The 18,838-nt window shown below is 53.2% G+C and overlaps 1 protein-coding gene across 1 annotated transcript in view; it reads right to left on the bottom strand.

Annotated features, from left to right (window-relative positions):
• TRABD2B (TraB domain containing 2B) overlaps nt 1–18,832 on the bottom strand; it is a 208,487-nt gene extending 189,655 nt beyond the window's left edge. The window contains exons 1-2 of the mRNA XM_034655605.1: nt 18,631–18,832; nt 16,135–16,695 (exon numbers count right to left, since the gene is read on the bottom strand). Of these exons, the coding sequence (XP_034511496.1) occupies nt 16,135–16,695; nt 18,631–18,732 (663 nt within the window). The 5' untranslated portion in view covers nt 18,733–18,832. The remainder of the gene's footprint in view (nt 1–16,134; nt 16,696–18,630) is intronic.
• Between the last annotated feature and the right edge of the window lie 6 nt (nt 18,833–18,838).

An 18,838-nucleotide genomic window follows, 5' to 3' on the forward strand; every position in this document is an offset into this window, starting at 1 on the left:
GGAATGCCAATTGGTGACAGGTGCCATTGGAGGAAAAAGGCAAGGAAGAAGGACGGGGAGTTTGAGGGAGTGATTTGAAATTTTGAATAGGGTGGTCATGGGGAGACCTCATTTGAGCAAAGGCCTGAGGGAGGTGGGGGCAGGGATTTTTTTCCATCTGTGTTCACTGACCCATGCCTAGCACCTAGAGAAGTACCTCGCATACAGCGCGCGGGGAAGAATGAGTGAGGGAATGAGGGTGTGGGGAAGGTTAATTAATTTTTTAATTAAACTTCTTATTTTTATTTTGAGATAATTATAGATTCACATGCAGTCGTCAGAAATAATACCCGTCACCCAATCTCCCCCCATGGTGACATCTTACGTGACCATAGTACAATATCAAAGCCAGGAAAGTGACATGGAGACAATGCACCGACGTGAGTCAGAGTTCCCCAGTTTGACACGTGAGTTGTATATGTGTGTGTGGCGTATTTAGTTTCATGCAATTTTAAGGATTAATCCATTTTTAATGCACAATGAGGAGGCCACTTGGAAGTGTCCAGAGTTGAAGGAAAGTGGGGTGAAGTGAATCACCATCACTGAGAAGGCCGGGCATCCTCACATGTGCGAGCTCCAGTCAATCCTCACGGCCATCCTAAGAAGGCAAGTATTCTTATCCCCATTTTACATATGTGAAAACTGAGGGGCTCAGAGAACTACTTATTGGAAGCCTCACAGTTGACCGGCAGAGACCAGAACCCTAAACCCATGACTGTCTGGTCCCCTCCCTGGGCCCTTTCCTGAACACAAGAAGGGCCTGAATAGAAAAGCAGAGGAAGCAGGGACTCAGCAGAAGGCCAGGCTCCAGCAGACACTGGAAAAGAGAGGAAATGAGGGAGGGGTTAACAAAGAGGTCTCTGGATTTGAAGTTAGAGAGAACAGCATCACTCGTGGAAAGAGGACTGAAGTGCTAGAGGGCTCTAAAGGAGGAGAGAAGGGGGTGTCCTGGCTCTGCATGGATCTGCTGTGTGGTCTTGGGCAAGTCGATTTGTATCTCTGGGCTCACGTCCTCGCTGGTACAGAAGTGAGAATGGCCATCTATCCTATTTGCTCTAAGGCCAAAGAGAGATGAAAAGGTGGCCCTTTGCAAAGCAAAAGTGCTACCAACTGCCAAAACCAGAAAGAAGAACTCAACCCAACGGCCCAGACTGCCTGTGGTCTCCCAACGAGAATGACTGGCTCGCTTTCCCAAAGATAAAAATGCCGAATTTAGGTCAGCACACACAGAGAATCTCACTTTGTTTATAAGAGACAGAGAGTGTGTGTTCCTATTAAATGCCTTCAAATCTCCGCGATGATGAGAGACCCAAGGCTGTTTACCACTTTGGATATTTACTTTTCTCATATACAAATCAGCTCGGGTGCCGTCAGAGCTGACGGCACCTCACACGGCAGGCCCCCGACACCCCCGCTCTTCCCCAGTGCCCACACATGGTTTGAATTTATTGGTTTTAGCAGCTTTCATTTATATTGTGTGAGGATCATGGAATGACCAGCAAACAGAAGCTCAGAATGTTCTGTGCCCTGGAAAAAGACCCAGAAGTATGGGGGGGGGGTGCTGGGAAGATCCCTCCGACCCCAGGAGAAGCAGCTCCCACCCATGGGGTGGCCCAGTGGAAGCCCCGAGGGCCCCTGTGGGAACGAGGGATCGGCGGGAAACCACAGCGCCACCAGAGATGGCCGGAACACGAGGGCGAGAAGGCGCCCGGGAGCCACGGCCACTCACAGCCAAACGCCTGGGTGCCACAGTGGGAAATGCAGGCCACTGCCTAGATGTTGAACCTCCTGGAACCAAACATGTGGAAATCTGGGAACAATGTGGGGTGCGGTTAGGGACTTTTTGTTTCCCACCCGGATACTCAGGCGATGATGTGTATTACAGCTGGTAATTCTGGAGCTACACACGGCATCCCTATGCGCACTCCTGGAGCCAGCCCCTCGGCAACCCCAGATTCATTAGAGGAGGCTCCTGCCCTCAAAGAACTTCAGTCTGTGGGGGAGACAGACATATAAACATATAAAAGACAATAAAATAAAAAATGCCCTTTCCCAGTGAGGTCAGAGCAGTTTAGAAAGTGGCTTTGCAGCAGCAGGGGTGTGGTTTATGGTCTACCAAGCACTCTCACATCCCCTAAGGGCTGTCTGTGAAGGGAGGGAGCTGCCCAGGTCACGCGGCTGGACTCCCAATCCAGTGCTCTCACTATTTAAGGACAATTTACGGACTGCAGATCCCTCCAACCCCCACTTACAACCCCAGATTCCTCAGATTTACAGACCGCAGATTCCTCCAACCCCAACTCCCCCTGAATGGGGAGCATTCAGGAACCACCTGCCTCATGCCACCCCCCTTCTGAACAGGTGGAATCCTCCAAGTCAGCCATCAAAAGGGTCACATGAAACGCAGGGCCATGTTGTCCTACAGTAACTACTTTAGAAATGGGGGTCAGGGACTCAGACTCCCCCACAAAAGGCCCTGTAATATATAACTACAGCTGGTCTCATTCAGCTGCCAGATACTTTCAGGATCTAGTTCTGAGAGAAAACACCCCCAAGTGTCTTCCTATTCCAGAAGCTGGGAGTCTTCCTCTGGCCCAGCAGTGAGAACATCTTGGATCTGATGAGAGAAAAGACCCTCATACGGCAGCTCCTTCCTCAAGCCAAGGGGCTTGAGAATTTCCGGGCAAGCCTGGGGGAGATGCTTCAGTCTGATGAAAGAATGAATTGCAACATATGGGAGTGGGGGACAGCGGCCTCCCCAACACTCCCTGGATCAAGCTCAAACTTCTTAACTGGTTTGTGAAGCCTCCATGATGTGGCTGGTGAGCCTCTCTGGCCAATTCCCTAGTGTCCCATGCCCCCTGCAAACATTCTCCACATGTAAGGACAGTCCCTCAGTTGGGATCAACACCACCAGCAGCATCAGCCCCACACATGCTGCTCTTCCTGAACCCGGGAATACCATTTGTCCTTCAACACTGAGCTCAGATGGCATTATACATTATACTAAAGCCAAGCCAGGTACTGATTAGGAGGGGGTCGTCTACCATCTACAAATGGAACATCTTCACCAACAAAGACAGTTCCTGCACAGCAAGGATGAAGTCCCCTCCACCTTGGTAGCATCTGTAGGGCTTCCAGAACACCTGAGCCCCAGCAAAGGCCCAGCTGCCATGGGGGTGGAGGCTCAGGGTCAGTGCTCAACAATGACACACAGGTAGGAGCTGATATTCCGTTCAGCTCCTGTAGCACATTGAACAGGGACTCCGCAGGGCCGGGGGCTGGGGGTGGCCCTCTGTCCCATTTCCCGCTCCCGCACCCACCCTAGAGAGCTGTGCAGCGCAGCGATGGTACACACATAGACCTACTTCTGTTGGGCCCACAGCCTGCCCAGCCATCCCCCGACTGGCCAAGGCCAGCTTCTGCCCTCGGTCGTCAGCAGAGCCTCACTCCTCCCCCAGGTCCTGGCCAACAGGCCTGCCCCCCATCTTCTTCCCAGAGCAACAGCCTTCCTCAGGAGGGAACCTCAGAAGTCTGAACTCCCTGTCCCTCCCAACCTTTTATACCCCTGGTCTGGAAGAAGCGGGGCCCCCACCCCCACTCTCAGACTCCAGTTCCTTTTCCGTGGAACGCAGAGAAGTTGAGAGGACAGGCTCCGCTGCCAGATTTCCGGTTTAAATTCTAGAGCCTCCATCCATTGGCTGTGTCACCTCGGGTAAATGAATTAACCCCTCTGTGTCTCGGTCTTCTCGCCTGCAAAATGGGGCGGAGAAACAGGAGCTGCCTGTGAGACGGCTGCTGCGAGGATGAGACGGGTGCTGGTGAAGGCCTCAGGCCCATCCCTGTCCCCTTGCAGCCAGCCCCCTCTCTCCTCCCGTCTCCTCAACAGAGACTTCCCCGCCAGCCCCACAGTCATCGCTGAGCCCCAGAGCCTCGACCTGACCCTGGCACAGCATCGTTCCCAGGAGTGCTTGCCCAGCAAACAGACGGAGGCATGGATGAATGGACAAACCGTTGCATAATAACTAAACCAATTGGCTACGCATTTACAGGGTACAGGTATCCCTTGCTATTTGAAAATTCGCTATACGCCACTTCTCTGTTACAGAAGACCTACATTGGTACCTGTTTCCACCAAACAAAAGAAATCTGAAGAGGATTTCTTTATGAAAATGGGCAAGAAGTAAAAATAGCATGCAGTGTTTTCGTTTTGCAGCAAGCGAGCCTTCGAGAGGGTCAGTGAGCACAGAGCAGCCTCCGAGCGGCCCCGCCCAGCTCCTCTCCTTCCCTGGAGCCAGGCTCAGCACCTCAGCACCAAGCCACCATGGCTTCGGACTGTGCCTGTGAGCATCTGTGCTTCATCTCACTTGATTTTGTGCACCCATTAGCAAGATGTGTCCCAAGGCATCAGAAAAGCTTGAGAGGTTATTCTCTGTGTCTGGGAATGCTCACAAGTTTTTCCTTATAAATTAACGATGATTGCTTCTTTGCTTTACACCGTAGGAACTCTCCAGCGCTGGATCTCAGGAGAGACCTGTATTTCTCTCTGGGAGAAAGAGAAGAGGAAAAACACCTGCACACCAAGTACTACTGAGAGCACAGAGCACTTGGGGGCTAATAAAGTCCTTCCCAGGCTTTCTCCCTTGATTCTCCCCAGGATTCGGAGTTGCTGCTATTAACATTGAACTGATCTTCACAGCACAGGGAAAGGACCCTTAGATAGGGATTCTCCCCAGGTCATGATTGAACCCGTGACGGAGCTGGGCCTGGAGCCTGGGTCTCCAGCCTACATTTTTCAATCCCTCCTTTTGATGTGTCCTCACTCCAGGGAGCAGTGGGAGATCACAAGGAAGCCAAACCAGAAAGGATACAGTCAGACATTATACACCACAGATGGTCTGCAAAAAATGATCACACTCTAGGTGGTCGGGCCACACGGTTCCAATCAGGTCAGCCAAGCACACCCATCCCTGCTCTGGATGGCGCTCAGTGGCTTAGTGCACAAGAGCCTAAGGGATCAAGGACCATCTTCCCTGGGGGCTGGGTTTCACCTCAAGACAGTGTGAACAGGAGCCAATCACAATTAAAGGGACCACGACTTCAAACAGTACAGTTAACATTCAGCACCTCGCTCGAACTGCGTGCCAGGCACTCAGCGAGGTGGTTTATATGCATTACCTCATTTACTCTTCACAACACACCAGGGGCGAAATACTATGTGAACCCCATTTTTTCAGATGTGAAAACATACCCCAGTCCTCTAGCCAAAGTGGTGGAGTGGGAATTCCAACTCCAGTCCAGTCTCTCTCTTAATGTATCAGAAGATCTAAGTACAAATCCTGGCTCCACCATTTTGCACAAAGTACTTAGCCTCAATTTCCTCAAAATGCTGAAAATAATACCTGCCTTTCAGGACTGTTTTAGGAATTTACTATGATACACCAGAGGCCCAGCACATAACAGGCAATAAATAACAATGGCTCTCTTGGGAGCTGGATAGGAAAACGAAGAATCAAGTTTACGGAGGGAGGGGTAGAAACACTTATTTGCATGCCCTTTGTATGTTCCCATCCTGGCACTTCTGCTCAACAGTCCTCCTGCTTCCCCCCATGGCTTTTGCCACTCCCATCTCCAGGGCCCTGACCCTCTTCAACCTGCAAGATCTCCATCAAGAATCCTGCATTCCTTTCTCACCACCCTCCCTGCAAAACTACAGTGATGGGAGCAGAATAATATAAAATCACCTGCAAGACTACCAACAGGCCTACGCATGGGGGTTATGTCGGCGGTAGGTCAACTAAACAGCCCAGTCAAGGTCAAGCACAAGGCCCAAGTATTATCACCACTGAGCCCCGGCAGTGTCTCAGTTTACCCTTCCCATGACCAAGCCACAGCTCTTCAAGATGCGTCTCAGCCCCAGTAGCAGGTCTGGTGCTCGAAAATGTCTCATAACCCAATGGATGCTTCCAGCCACTCAGCCTGGAGACTCAAGGGGAGGGGAGCAGTGGGAGTCCAAAATCGTTAGGAGGGGCAGGAAACTGAAACAGGCCCCTCCTAGGTGTCCTCCTGGGGGAAGGGAGGAAGAGGGGTAATGCCGGTCAAAGGCTGGAAATTGCAAAGCGGGATGCAAATGGCTGGAATTACCTCTCCATTTCCGCTTTTGTCTCCTCTCAAGCTCAAGGCTGAGCAGTTCAAGACATGGGAACCCTGTGAACCAAGGCTAAAGGCAGAGCCAGAGAGATTTCCAAAAAGCTTTCTCTGCCCGCATCCTTTTCAAAAAGGGCTTTAAAATGGGACCGAGACTTGAATGACGAGCGGCTTAGAAGGTGCATTAAGTCCCCAGGATATAATATTGGCCATGAAACTTTAATAAACTTAATAGGGAGGAAGCAGGTAGGTCCTTTAAACAGAAGAAGCGGAAGGGAAAAGGCCTCGTCTTTTATCCTTGCCCTGCGGCTTCCCGGGCAGGGCTGGCCCCTGGTGGGCGCGGCTCGCCCCCAGGTGCCTCTGGTGCCACCAGAGGCGGTGGCCTGGCAGGCCAAGGGGCGCGCGGGGTGGTGCCCGGACCGCCCGCTGCGGTGCTCTCCGCTCGCCGCATTTTTAAAGAAACACGCACTTGCGCTCTCGGTATCCCCAGAGCCCGCCGCGCAGCCTGGGCAAAGCCCACCCAGCTCCCAGACCGCCTGGCTCCATCCTGCGCTCGGCCCCGAGGGGCGGCGAGCTGCAGCCGCGGAGGGCAGACCCCAGGCAGGCGGTTTCTTTCGGCCTCTTCTGGCAGCAGCCCACGCAGAAGGAAGGGCCAAGCTGCACTGCAGAGGGTCCCAGGCACGTTGCCGACCCCTGCCTGCGGCGCAGGCACCGCCAGTCTCCCGGGCCTGGCACCCCGCAGCACTGGCCTGCTAACTTTTACTCCTTAAGATCTCGACTTCACCTAGGCTTCCTCTGGGAAGCCTTCCCAGATCTTCCAAGGGCTGAGAAGTGTGCGTCTTCTGTGCTCTCCCAACACCCCACCTCAGGGCTGGCAACCTGCCTCAACCTCCGCCCCCTCCCCCTCCTCCCCCCTCCGAAAGGAAGCAGCCCCCCGGAAAAAAGCATCATCGTTTTTGATCACATTTCGATCTCCAGCGCTTATCGCAATGTGTGGCACAAAGAGGGAGCTACAAAGCATTTCTCATGCTAATTTAAAAATCCAATAGGAGGTATGAGCCAGTGTTTCCGGAGTGCGAGTTTTGTATCTGGCACTGTTCTAAACAGCGTCACACTAGTCAAGAAATCCTCACCGCGGTGGGACGAAGCCGACTGAGGGGGAGACGGAGGCACAGAAAGGCCACGTAACTGGTCCAAGGTTACTGACACTCCCCCTGAAGGAGCCCTGGGCGGTCCTGAGCCAATGCCTGGAGGCTTTGCAGTGGTGGGGTTTCTGTGCCATTGCTGGGTAAATAAAGACTCAGTCGTACTTATAAAGGTAGAATCACAGCAGGATGTTCCTCTGAATGCGCAAGGAGCTTTATACAAAAACACAGGCTCACGATTTAAGAGCAAGGAAGAAGTAAAGTTTAACACTTCCCCCTGCCCTTCCTGACCCAATGGGAAGAAAAGAGTGAGCCCCAAGAATAAAAGGTGCCAGGGTCTCCGCACTCAGGGCAGGTGTGTATTCGCCCTGCCTGCGGGGGAGGGAGGAGGTGGTCAGGTACTGATCCGAAAGTGGGAAGGTTCCCCCACTTTGCTGAGTCAGGGGAGGGACAGACTCCAGCAGCAGGCGACACCGCAGACCCCGCGCCCGTCCTGCGGTCCCAAGTTGTCACCCAGAGATAGCGCAGGGCTCTGACTTGCATGGGCCTGGCCTGTGACCGGGCTCTTCTCAAGGGTACTCAGGCATTCAGGGGGCCCCAGGTGCAACTCACCCACTGATACAGACCGAATGTGTCTCCCTCACCCCAATTCATATGTTGAAGCCCTAACCCCCACAATGATGATATTTGGAGATGGAGATTTTATGAGATAATTCGATTTAGAAGATGTCGTGTAGGTGGGGTCCTTGTGAGGGGCTGAGTGCCCTTATAAGAGGAGACATCAGAATGCTAGCTCTTTCCCAATTTCAGCTCATCTCTCTCACTCTCCCTCTCTCTTGCTCTCTCTACCTCTCCCACCCCAATCTCAGACTTCAGCCTCCAGAACTGTTAGAAGGTAAACTTCTGTTGTTTGAGCCGCTCAGTCTATGGGATTTTGTTATTCCGACAGTCAGCAGACTAAGACACCCATCGATCCTTTTAAGATGAAAGCCAATCACATCATTGCACCTAAACTCTACCTGCCAAGTTAGGATCGGTTGGCATCTGCCCACAGGATACAATCTGGTGACCATGAGGAAGTCTGGCAACGAAGGGGCATTTGAAGAGTCCAGGCTTTAAAACGACTGCCCTGATGAATCCTTACCACTTCAGAGGAGGCAGAGCTGGCTGAACAATAAAAACTGGGAAGGGCTCTCAGGTAGAGGGCACAGCAGGAGCTTGTGTGTGGAGGCGTGACCAAGGATTGCCTGTGACAGACGAGGGAGCAAGGGCTAGAAGCTGTCCGCATCACTGGGGCCCAAAACCAAAGTAGCCAGTAAGGGGCAAAATTAAACATTCTTAAAATGAAAATAAAGTGGGAGGGTGGGGAGCCTGGAGAGGCTCAAGTGTGCTCTAGGTAGTAAAGAGGGGGGAAAAGAGGCCCTTTGTTGGCAAGGAACAGATGAGGAAGAGAAAACAAAGTGTTCCAAGATGGAGAGAGAGAAATCCAATAGGGTCCATGGATGTCACGAAGTCCTGACCATGTGGGCCAGCAACAGGACTGAACTCGTCTGCTGTCTCAGGTAGGAAGTGAACACAGAGGCCAAGAGGCAGCCCCTTCTTTGCATCCAGAGCTGCCAACACCCCAACCACAGCATCACCACAAAGCCCCAACTTTAGAACTGGAGCACATTGTCTAATTTTGTAATCAACTGTGAGCGTAGCTGGCAGGAGATTTTGAATCGGGGTCTATTAGGAGAGAAAAGACTGTCTTGGTGATATTTATAATATAAAGCAAATAAGGAAGTGTTGCGAGAATATCATAAAATGTCATAAAAAAAAAAGTTCCACAGAGGGAAAGAACATACGTGGCTGGGGCATCAGGGAAAGCTTTGGACTGAGTCTTCCCAAGCAGATGAGATTTAGGAGCATTCTAGGAGGCCTTCCTGGAGGAGGCAGAGCTTGGAGCAGAGCCTTGGAAATCTCACAGGATTCAGAATTAGAAGAGAAAGGGAGGAAATTCCTGGAGAGGGAGGGGGCTCAGCAAAGCAACAGCGTTTCCAAGCTTGGGGCAACAGTTTTGTGTTCCAGCGGACACACTGCACACATTTAAAAGCCTGTGATCCTGGAGGAGGTGCTCAGCGAGACGGCTTGGCAGCCGCTGAGCAAAACTGGAGACTAGGCCACCAGCTGCTTGTGGATTAAGTAGGCGGACAGAGAGCCAGTGATGGGGGATAAAAGGGAGTGAAGTGGATACTACTCAGAAGCAAACTCGAGGGGGGACGAACGTCGGCAGCCCCCCGGCTGGCAGGCCATGGCTACCCTCGCATTCTTCAGCTCCCTCCCTCGGAAAGCTGCACTACCAGGCGACCTCTTCCTGGCTTTGAGAGATGTCCAAATGGGAACTATTAACAAAGGCACACTCCCATTTCTATCTCCGTCACAGAGTGCTTCCCCGCTCAGACTTTCTCCCTGTGGCCTGGGATGGGGCTGGCGGGTTGTGGGAAGGAGATCAATGTGTTTGCCGATAGGGCTTCTTGGAATTCTTGAGGACTGGTCCCTTCCAACTCTAAGATTTTAGAAGTCTGTGTCTATGAGCTGAAAATTCTTCAAAGCTCAGAGGCTAGGATTTCATGATGTGAAGATTCTTTGAGTCAAAAAATGTCTCTGAGCCTAACGTTCTAAGATTTCACTATTCTTAGATTCCCTGAGCCGCCGAGCCCTGGCGTATGACTCAGAGAGTGTGTGCAAGTGTGGAAGACTTCACGCTGTGAGCTTCTGATTCTGACACTAGAATATTTCATGACATCTTGGTCACCTCTGGCTTTATGGCCTCACTCTCCCTTTGATGGTGGTACCTAAGCCATCCTGTGTGTTTGCTTCTGAGTTTGTTTTCCTCCCGCCATATGTGGGGAAAATATATTCCATGTTCAAGTGTGAGTTACCCAGGTCAGAGAGAGCGGACAGAGGCTGCCCAGCCGGCAGACAGCTCCCCGTGCACACAACAACGCTGGGAATACACATGCCTAGCGGTCAATGCTAGGGGGTCCCCAGAGGGACTCCCAGACCATGCGACAGACACTGGCTGAACGGCTCCCAACCTCAGGGCTCCAGTGGGAGACACCGCGGGTATGGCGGGCTTCAGACACAGGGTGGAGGCGAGGCCGGAGGAATCCTGTCTCTGGGACTAGGATCTGGAGTCATACTAGGCAGACTAGGCCGGCTTGTTCTGATCCAACACTGACTGGGGGGGTTGGAACCCCCTGGGTGACTTCTGGGGAGAAGAGGGCTCAGCATGGCCGGGGAGCCTTGGGGAGGTGTCTGGTCCCTTGACTCTGAGGAGGGCATAGAGATCTGACAGAAGGCCATGAATGGGGACCAGTGCTGCGGGCTCGAGGGACCATAGTTGGTGCTGCTGTGGCTGCCATGGAGGCTCAGGGAGGGTGGGAGAATTGAGAATGGCCATTCCTGGAGGATGGGAAATAAGAGACAGGTTCTGAAAGATGGGCACATCTTTTAGGAAGAGAAAGGAAGAACAGAGTCTCCACACGAGGTGTGGAGAACCAGGACATGGGGAGAGACTGACGCCTCAATTGCTATGGCTGTAAAATGGGACTAATCATCCCCGCTCTCCCTGGCTGGGCAGTGAACTCTCTGCCGCTAAAAACTAGGCCATTTCCAGGTCTGCTGCCAACATTTCACTGGCCCAGGACAGGAAGGCTCTCTGGATGAGTGAGTGAGAAAACGACCGAGGGAGAGGAGCCCCAGTGAAGGAGAGGCTCCGAGGCTGGGCAGGTGTCCAGGGGCTGTGCCACGGCAAGCTGGGCTCTCTGCTCCGCTGACTGGCAGTGGGACACAGCAGGATCACCCCCCAGAACCAAGACGCTTCCAGATAATTAGGTATCAGCAGCGGCCTGCCGAAGATTAGACTGTCAGCCCCGCGCAGGCTCAAAACCTCGGGGTGGCCCCAGGCCTTCAAAATATGGGGGCCAGAGACAAGCACCAGAGGAGTCAGAACTGGCCAACCCTGGAAATTATCCAGCCAACAGTCAAGGGACAGAAGGAGCAACTGAGGCCCAGAGAGAGAAAGGACTAGCCCAAAGTCACAGGCAAGGCAGCAGTGAGGTCAGGGCTAGAGCCTGCTCTGTAGGTGAACTACCCACCTGATGGTTTGAACATTCTGTGTCCCTGTAGGAATGCACGGAGCTATTAAAGTTCAAGGAGGGCGTTCTTCACTGTAGCTTATACAGTCTCCATTCATTCATTCATTCCATAGGGCAGGTGGCAGAAGGGAAGCAGGGATAGTCATATCATGGCTTCCCACCATTCATTCATTCATTCATTCATTCCCCAAATATTTGTTAAGCACCTAATAGTATGTGCTGGCCCCTCAGGGTATAAATACAGGCCCTCTGACTATAAGGAGACTCTTCTTTATTCAACTGTGCTGGCTTAGCCAGTGTTAGGGGCACATCTTCACAACGGTCCCTTGGAAAGCTAGGGACTCCTTCCGAGGAAGCAACTCATGCCCAGAATATCTTTGGGAACTCCTATTTTAGAATCACCTTCAGATCCCACTTATAAGCCAAGCAGAAAATCCATTTTGGCATTTTCCAATGATCTCTATTGTATTTTATTTCATTTTTTAGCAAAAAATCATGATCTCCGCTAACTCTAACACACACGCACAGAGACACACACACGCACACACACACACATACCAGTCGCCAAATAATGCCATCTGACTGCTAAAAACAAAAATGAACTCATCTTTCAGATGCCTGAAAAGCCTGGGCGTTAGCATCAGACACATGGGAGCGGAGTCTGCCGGCCTGGCTGTGTAAGCACAGCCCCATTTATTGTCTGTAAAAGAGACATGATGATATGACTTGTCACAGCTCTGTGAGGATCAGAAAGGATGTGCTTACAAGGGTTAACGCATTGCCCTGTGTGGAGGCAGAGCTCAATCAGTGATGGTTCCATGGTTTCTAACTCCCTACTGAGGAGGCCAAAGAAGTTTACAAACATTTTGGACGCCCTTGGCCGCCGTGCCCGAGTGCTTGGGCTTTACACACGTCGGGTGGGTAACGTCGGCATGTTTGTCACAACACGGCAAAACGCAGAATGGCAGGTCCTTGCTGTGTTACGCCTGCAGAAGTACAGGACTTAGAGGCATTCTCACCCAGTGCGTCCACTGTTCCCGGCGCGGGAGGACTGAGGCCCCCTAGAGGGAGAAGGACATCTCCTGATCAGCCCCGCTAGCTAGTGGCAGCCGGTGCCAGGCTCAGGAGGCAGCCGACAGACCGACTGAAATCTGCAGGTCCCAAGACGGTCACAAGATCTGGACTCAAGGCTCAGGCATCCCCAGGTCTCCAAGGGCAGGGGCAGCCACCGCCCTACTCCAGCGTTGCTTTGCTCTACAAAGGATGACAATGGATACGGCTGACAGAGAAGGTGCCAACAGGGCAGAGATGAGGCTTCCCGTGCGGCCTGCCTCTTCCCCTGTCCTGGAGCCGGCCCAAACTGTTTTCCAAGCACAGGACGTACATCGAGGTTGTCCTTTTACACACTCCACCACCTCCCACAAGCAGTGTCTTCTCATAGCCTCACAAAACCAGCTCGATTGTGAAAGGCTGGTCACTACTGCCCCATTTTACAGATGGCAACACGAAGTTATATATGAGTCATTAGCCTTAGAGCCAGAGTAGGGACCGAAACCTAGAAGCAAGTCTCTATCTCTCAGCCACTACGTGAGCTGTCTGACACATCAGGGCCTTCACCGTGTTCACACCAGCCCCATAGCCAAACAAAATATTTTCTCTGTAAGTAGAAATGTTCCAAGAAGTAAAATTTTAAGCCCTCGTGCCCTAAAGGGGAGAAAGAAACAACAGAAAGGACTGAAGGACATGAAATACATAGTCGGCATGAGGCGGCAGGAAACGGGAAGGCTTCGTTGAGGGCCAGGTAGGCTGGCTCTGTTCCTCATTAGCCACATGACCTTTGGCAAGTCATCCAGCCTTTCTGAGTGCTCACCTGAGAGAGCATCCAACAAAATGGAAAAACATGCCTCCTGCGTGCAGGGTGCCTGGCAGGTGGAATTGATTATAACTGTCCCGTGGAATGCCAGGACTTTCAGAGGGGCCTTGAATAATGCCCTAATCCTGGCATCTCATCTCACAGACAGGAAAAACCGGGCCGAGAGAGGGGAACTGACTTGCCCAAGGTCACACTGCAAACCCGTGTTGATGTTGGGTCCAGCCCTCGGTTTATACTGAAAGCAGAGACCAGAGACTTTTTCAGTGGCTCCTCCCATCCGTGGAATCCTAAAATGTACGCTTTCTTTCTCCACTTAGCAAGGAAAAATGTGGTATGTCTGCCTAGAAGAAAATATAAAAATTTGAGAAATACTAAAATTCAAACTAAAACCCCAGCTCCTAACAAAAAGGCTCTCTCTTTTAAAGTTTCTTTTTCCCGCCTTCCCCTCTCATTGTTTCCCTGCACCAAATATTTTGCAATAACAGTAATGCTGAGAGGAAAGAAAAAATAAAAATCTGATGCACTTAACAGATATTTCGGTACAATAATGCATCACAGATGTTCATATCAAACTGTGCACGCGCACATACAATTTTACTGAGAAGGCTGTTCATTTCTAACTTTGGGGTTGAGGACCCTTAACACCCCCATCCACCCAAGCTCTGGAATCCCTCCCTTCCCAGTTAGCCCACAGCTGCCCACGGGGATGGAGGAGAGATTTCAGCACCTCACTCCAAAATGATAACAGGACAAATTGGCGGGGTCGGACACCCTGGCAGGTGGTGAAGGGTGTGCAGATTAGGGACCCAAGAGGAGTCCTTTTTTCTTTTGTTCGGGACTTGCTTCCTACAGCCCTCTTGAGGAGCTAGACCCAAGAACAATTTTAAGAGCGGGCCCAGGCTGGTGACGGGGTGGGCGCATTTTTGAAACCAGAGATTTGAGTCCGTTTGATCTTCAAACATGGGCTTTGGAGACTGTCAGCGGGCTCCTTGCTGGCCGATAAATGGCTCTCAGGAACTTTTCCTAAAACATAACTTCACACACTTTCCAGCAAATGTTTTCAACCTACCAAAGCCGTCATTTGGTTGAACAGCAGTGCTGCCAGACACCGAAGAAAGATAGTTTTGTTGTTTTAAGAGAGACAGATTAAAGCCAGGGGCTCTTTGACCAGAGGGCTCCTGTGCTCCCTCCAGCTCTCCTCGGATTCCTCTGTGGTTGGTACAAAGAGGGTGCGGACAGTGATGTTGGATGCCCCACCTCCCTGGCCTAAAAAAGATATCGAGGCCAGACGTGAGGTCTCTGAACAGAGAGGCCTCCCACAAACCTGCCTCCAAAATGAGATGGGCGGTGAGCGCTGGGGAGCCCGACACAGATAATGTCAGCTCCCCAGCCTGGCAAGGGAAAAGTCACTTCAGAGGGAGAAAGCCGGTACGTTCAGAGGATTCAGCGCCCGGGCCAGAGAATGCACAGGATTTTCCCCCGTGGAGAAGGAGTCAGGCGTAGTCAGAACCCTGCGGGGCGTGACTAACTGCCCCAATATTCCTGCCACTGGGGCCCTCTGGGTAAGGACTCCACAATTATGGGAGAGCCAGCAGGAGAACCGACAAACCCGCCTTTCATTTGGCCCGCAAATCAATCTGGCTTCTTACCTCCCTGGGGACAATATTGCATTTCCCCTGGAAAAACAAAGGCCAGAAGATCTCCAAAGGGGGATCGGTTTCTGCCGCTGTTTCCCTGGGGAAGAGCCGGCAACATCCTGGGAGCGGCAAGCAGCTCTGGTCCCAGTGGTGGAGTTTCTAGCCTGGCCAACTTACGAGGCAGTCTCCTGAGTGGAGAAGCACATCTTGGGGGCCACACCTCACCCAGGGCATTGGCCCAAGCCCTGTTTTGCGCCTCCTTGCAGGAGCCACCAGCCCTGACCTGGAGCCCCCCATCTCCAGATTGACAGCCTGTTCTCGAGGCACAGATGTGAACTCATTGTTTCCAGGGTCTCTGAGTTGAGTTTGGGGCCAGTGAGTTGCAAGTGACCTCTGCCCGTGGAGATGGGGCTTTTCATGACATTTTGCTGGATCAGGTCTCTGGCAGCCAGAGACTTTAAACCTCTGAAGCTCTTCCCTTCTCCCTGCCCCCACTCTTGAGGTCCAGAAATCAGAACCGTCAACCTTTAAGTGAACACATTTCTCTGAAATTATTAACCCCAAAACTATCCATGTTGACTTTCTCCAGGCCTAGGGAGGCAGTCCGAGGGTCGCCTAGAGCCATGCAAGGCCCCGGCAATTCAGCAGTGCTTAACCTTCCACAGCCAGCCAGAACCGCATCGACACCAGGACCACGGCACCTCCCCTGCCCCAAAGCCACAGGAACCATGCCTCCCTCTATGCACCCTCTGAACACACGCACCTCCGCCCAGGTGTGCCCACCTAACAGCCTCGGGGCGCCTCCCGCTCTTGAGACCCCAGGGCCTCCGGGAAGCTGGACACCAACTCGCAACTCACTCTTTCGGTTTTCCTCACTCTGATGCTCCCAGGAAAATTCTTTCCACTCGGGCAAGCACAGCAAAGTGGGGAGCGCCTATCCCCAAAAGGCAGCACCACTGAGATAGAAGTAAACACCCCGACTCTTACCCCGAATTCTAGCACATACCAGTTTGCCCTCGACCCACCACTAAAGCAGCCAGAGAGCTGCCTCCCAGCTGGAAAGAGCCTCTCCCATCGGAGGAAGGCCAGGACGCCTGCTACGGAAGGAGGAAGGCCACCGGAGAAGAGGCCCGGTTCAGCCAAGTGCCTACCTGGGAGAAGTTGAGCCCATTGAGCGGGTGGCACTGCTCCTCCACCCGCTCCACGGCACCGGTGCTCTTCCTCATCTTCTCGGCCTGCTGGGCCAGGTAGAGATCCAGCACAGGCACGCCCCGGGAGCGCACGTCGGTCTCCGTGAGCGAGTTCACCATGAGCATCACCCACACGGGCCTCTTGCGCTCCCAGTTGCCCGCGATGGCGTTGAACAGGTAGTCCGCGTAGAGCCCCTTGCCCCGCTGGGCCGGCGTCATCCACGACGGCATCATGAGCTTCACATAGTCCAGGTGGCGCTTCAGGCGCCAGTAGAGCTCCCGTGGCAGCACGTCCTGAAGGTTCTCGCCGTGCGGGAGCAACTGGCAGCTGGCCAGCGCCGAGATGGTGTAGGGGTCCGTCAGGTCCAGCTCAAAGTAGACACGTGCGCTGGCCTGGAAGGCTGCCTTGGAGTTGTCCGGGATGAAGTCCCAGACGCGGGTGTAGGGCACGTGGATGGTGCCGAACAGGTACGCCGGGGGGTCACGCCGAATAGTCCACAGGAAGGAGTTCAGCTCTCTCTGCTGCAATGGGAGAGAAGGCAGGCAGTGAGGCCGAGGGCAGCAGAGGAGACCGGGGCTAGCACAGGGAGAGGTGGGGGGGTGGGGGTGGAGTGGAAAAAAAAAAAAAAAAAAAAAAAAAAAAAAAAAAAAAAAAAAAAAAAAAAAAAAAAAAAAAAANAAGACACAGTATGCGCAAGTAAGCCCTAAGGGCAGCGCCAGGCACAGAGGAGGTAGGCAATGGGGGAGGTGCTCGTTATGATTAGCTTTCCCGGGGAGTGCCAAGGACTGCCACAGCACCTGAGAATATTCACGCTCTGCCAAGCCAAACCTTCACCGATGGTGTTTCCTGCGGAGGGTGGGGGAGTGGGGGACCAAGAGTCCTGCTCTGGTAAGAAGGGAGGAAGTCATATAACTTTTTAAATCCAGCCATTGGAAGATACATGCCAAGAGCACTTTGAAAGCAGGACACCTATTCAACATAGCACACCTATTTAAACAGCTACTTCCCATTCACCCGAGTGGGTGCGGGGTTCTTGTTGGAGGGCAGGGCTGGGGGCTGGGGGCTACTCCGCTCCACCACAGAAGAAAAAGTGCTTTAAATGCTGCAGGCTAAATACGGCCTCAAGGCCTGGTTTGGGAAGGGAAGATTCCCCGGAATGAGTCCCAAGAAATGTACAGTCTCTGGGGCTTCAGGCTCCTCCCCTAAAATGCTGTACCTGGCCTCCAACCCCAACTCTGTCATCTTCCACGACCGAAGCTCTAAGGAGGAGTGTTTGGAGGGGTGAGGAGGGGCATGGACACAGGGGTCCTTTCTCCAGATTTAGCATAGGACCAGGGCTTAAGGGGCATGAGAAAGAGACAATCATTTCTCTCAGGCTCAGTCATTTTCCAACCAGAAAAGCCCCTGGACGGGCCACTGACCACCTGCAAGCTTCAGGTCAGCTTATAAAATTTTTCTGCCGGATTCCAGCACAAATGAAAAGTGTGTGACAGGGTGGATGGGAGAAGAGTACCTTATTTTACCAACAACCCAAAATCGTGAATCCCGGCATGTTGGAGCTGAACTGGCTCTGAGCTCCCAGCTGGCCACCGCCTCCCTGTTCCCACATAAATCAGTACCCAGAGGTGCACCTTGCCCAAGGTCAACTAACTCCCTGCTAATCGGGCAGTGAGTGAGGACCCTACAAAACCTTTTCCTGTTCCCTGGCCTCCAAATAAGTGTTATTTTCAATGCATTAATTTACACTTTGAGGGAGGGAGACTGAGAGAAATCAAGGGATTCTGTAGTTGAGAAGGAAAATTAAGAGAACCAGTAATTATTCAACCCCCAAGGAGATATTAGGCCAGCATGCCCTGGCACTTCCCTTTCCTCTCCTCTGGAATCTGCCTCCTTTTTGTGAAATGGGGGCAGTTGGGAGATTGGGTGCTGGGTCCTGGGCTGGAGAGGGGGAGAGAGGTGGGAACCAGCACCAGGGAGAAAGTTTGCCTTAGGTTAGAATGGGAGGACAGGGGAGAGGGAAGCCTGCGAGGCTGGGTATGGGAGAGAGGAAAGGTCTGATGGAAGTCAGAACAGAGAAGGGCAAGGAATGGTAGAAAGAGTCAGAAGTGGGCAGAAAGCAAGCAGAAGGATAAAGACAGGATAAAGTAAGAAAGAAGCGAGTCCAAGGGGCACAGGGAGGAAACGTCCAAGCAGGACCAGGACCGAAAGTCCAGGAGAGCCCGAGAGCGTCAGCGTGTGGAGAAGGAGCTGGAGAGGGAGCGCCCCATCTCGGCTCCCGGCGCGGAGCTGAAGCCCGGGCGGCAGGAGCCGGGGAAGGGCGCCCGAGGCAGCGCCCGGCGAGCGGAGACGGAGCGGGTGGGCTGAGGTGGGTGCGGAAGGCAGGACCCCCCAGCCCTCGTCCCACAGGCTGGAGTGGCCGGACGGCCGGGAGAGTGGTCGGGCAGGCGCTCGCTCACCGATCCGGGCGGCCGGCACTGTCCTCCGTCCGGGGGCTGCGGGCGGGCGCGGGTGGTGGCGAGGAGGGCGGCGAGCAGCGGCCCCGCCAGGGCGGCGTGCATCCTGCCGGGGCCCGCGGGGGCGCGGGGACCCTCCTGGGCGGCGCCCCCTCGGTGGGGCGGGGAGCCCCCAGCTGGGCACGGAGCTTCCTCTGGGGCGCGGGGCTCC

This window comes from Ailuropoda melanoleuca, chromosome 2 (genome assembly GCF_002007445.2).
Source record: "Ailuropoda melanoleuca isolate Jingjing chromosome 2, ASM200744v2, whole genome shotgun sequence".
Taxonomy (NCBI): Eukaryota; Metazoa; Chordata; class Mammalia; order Carnivora; family Ursidae; genus Ailuropoda; species Ailuropoda melanoleuca.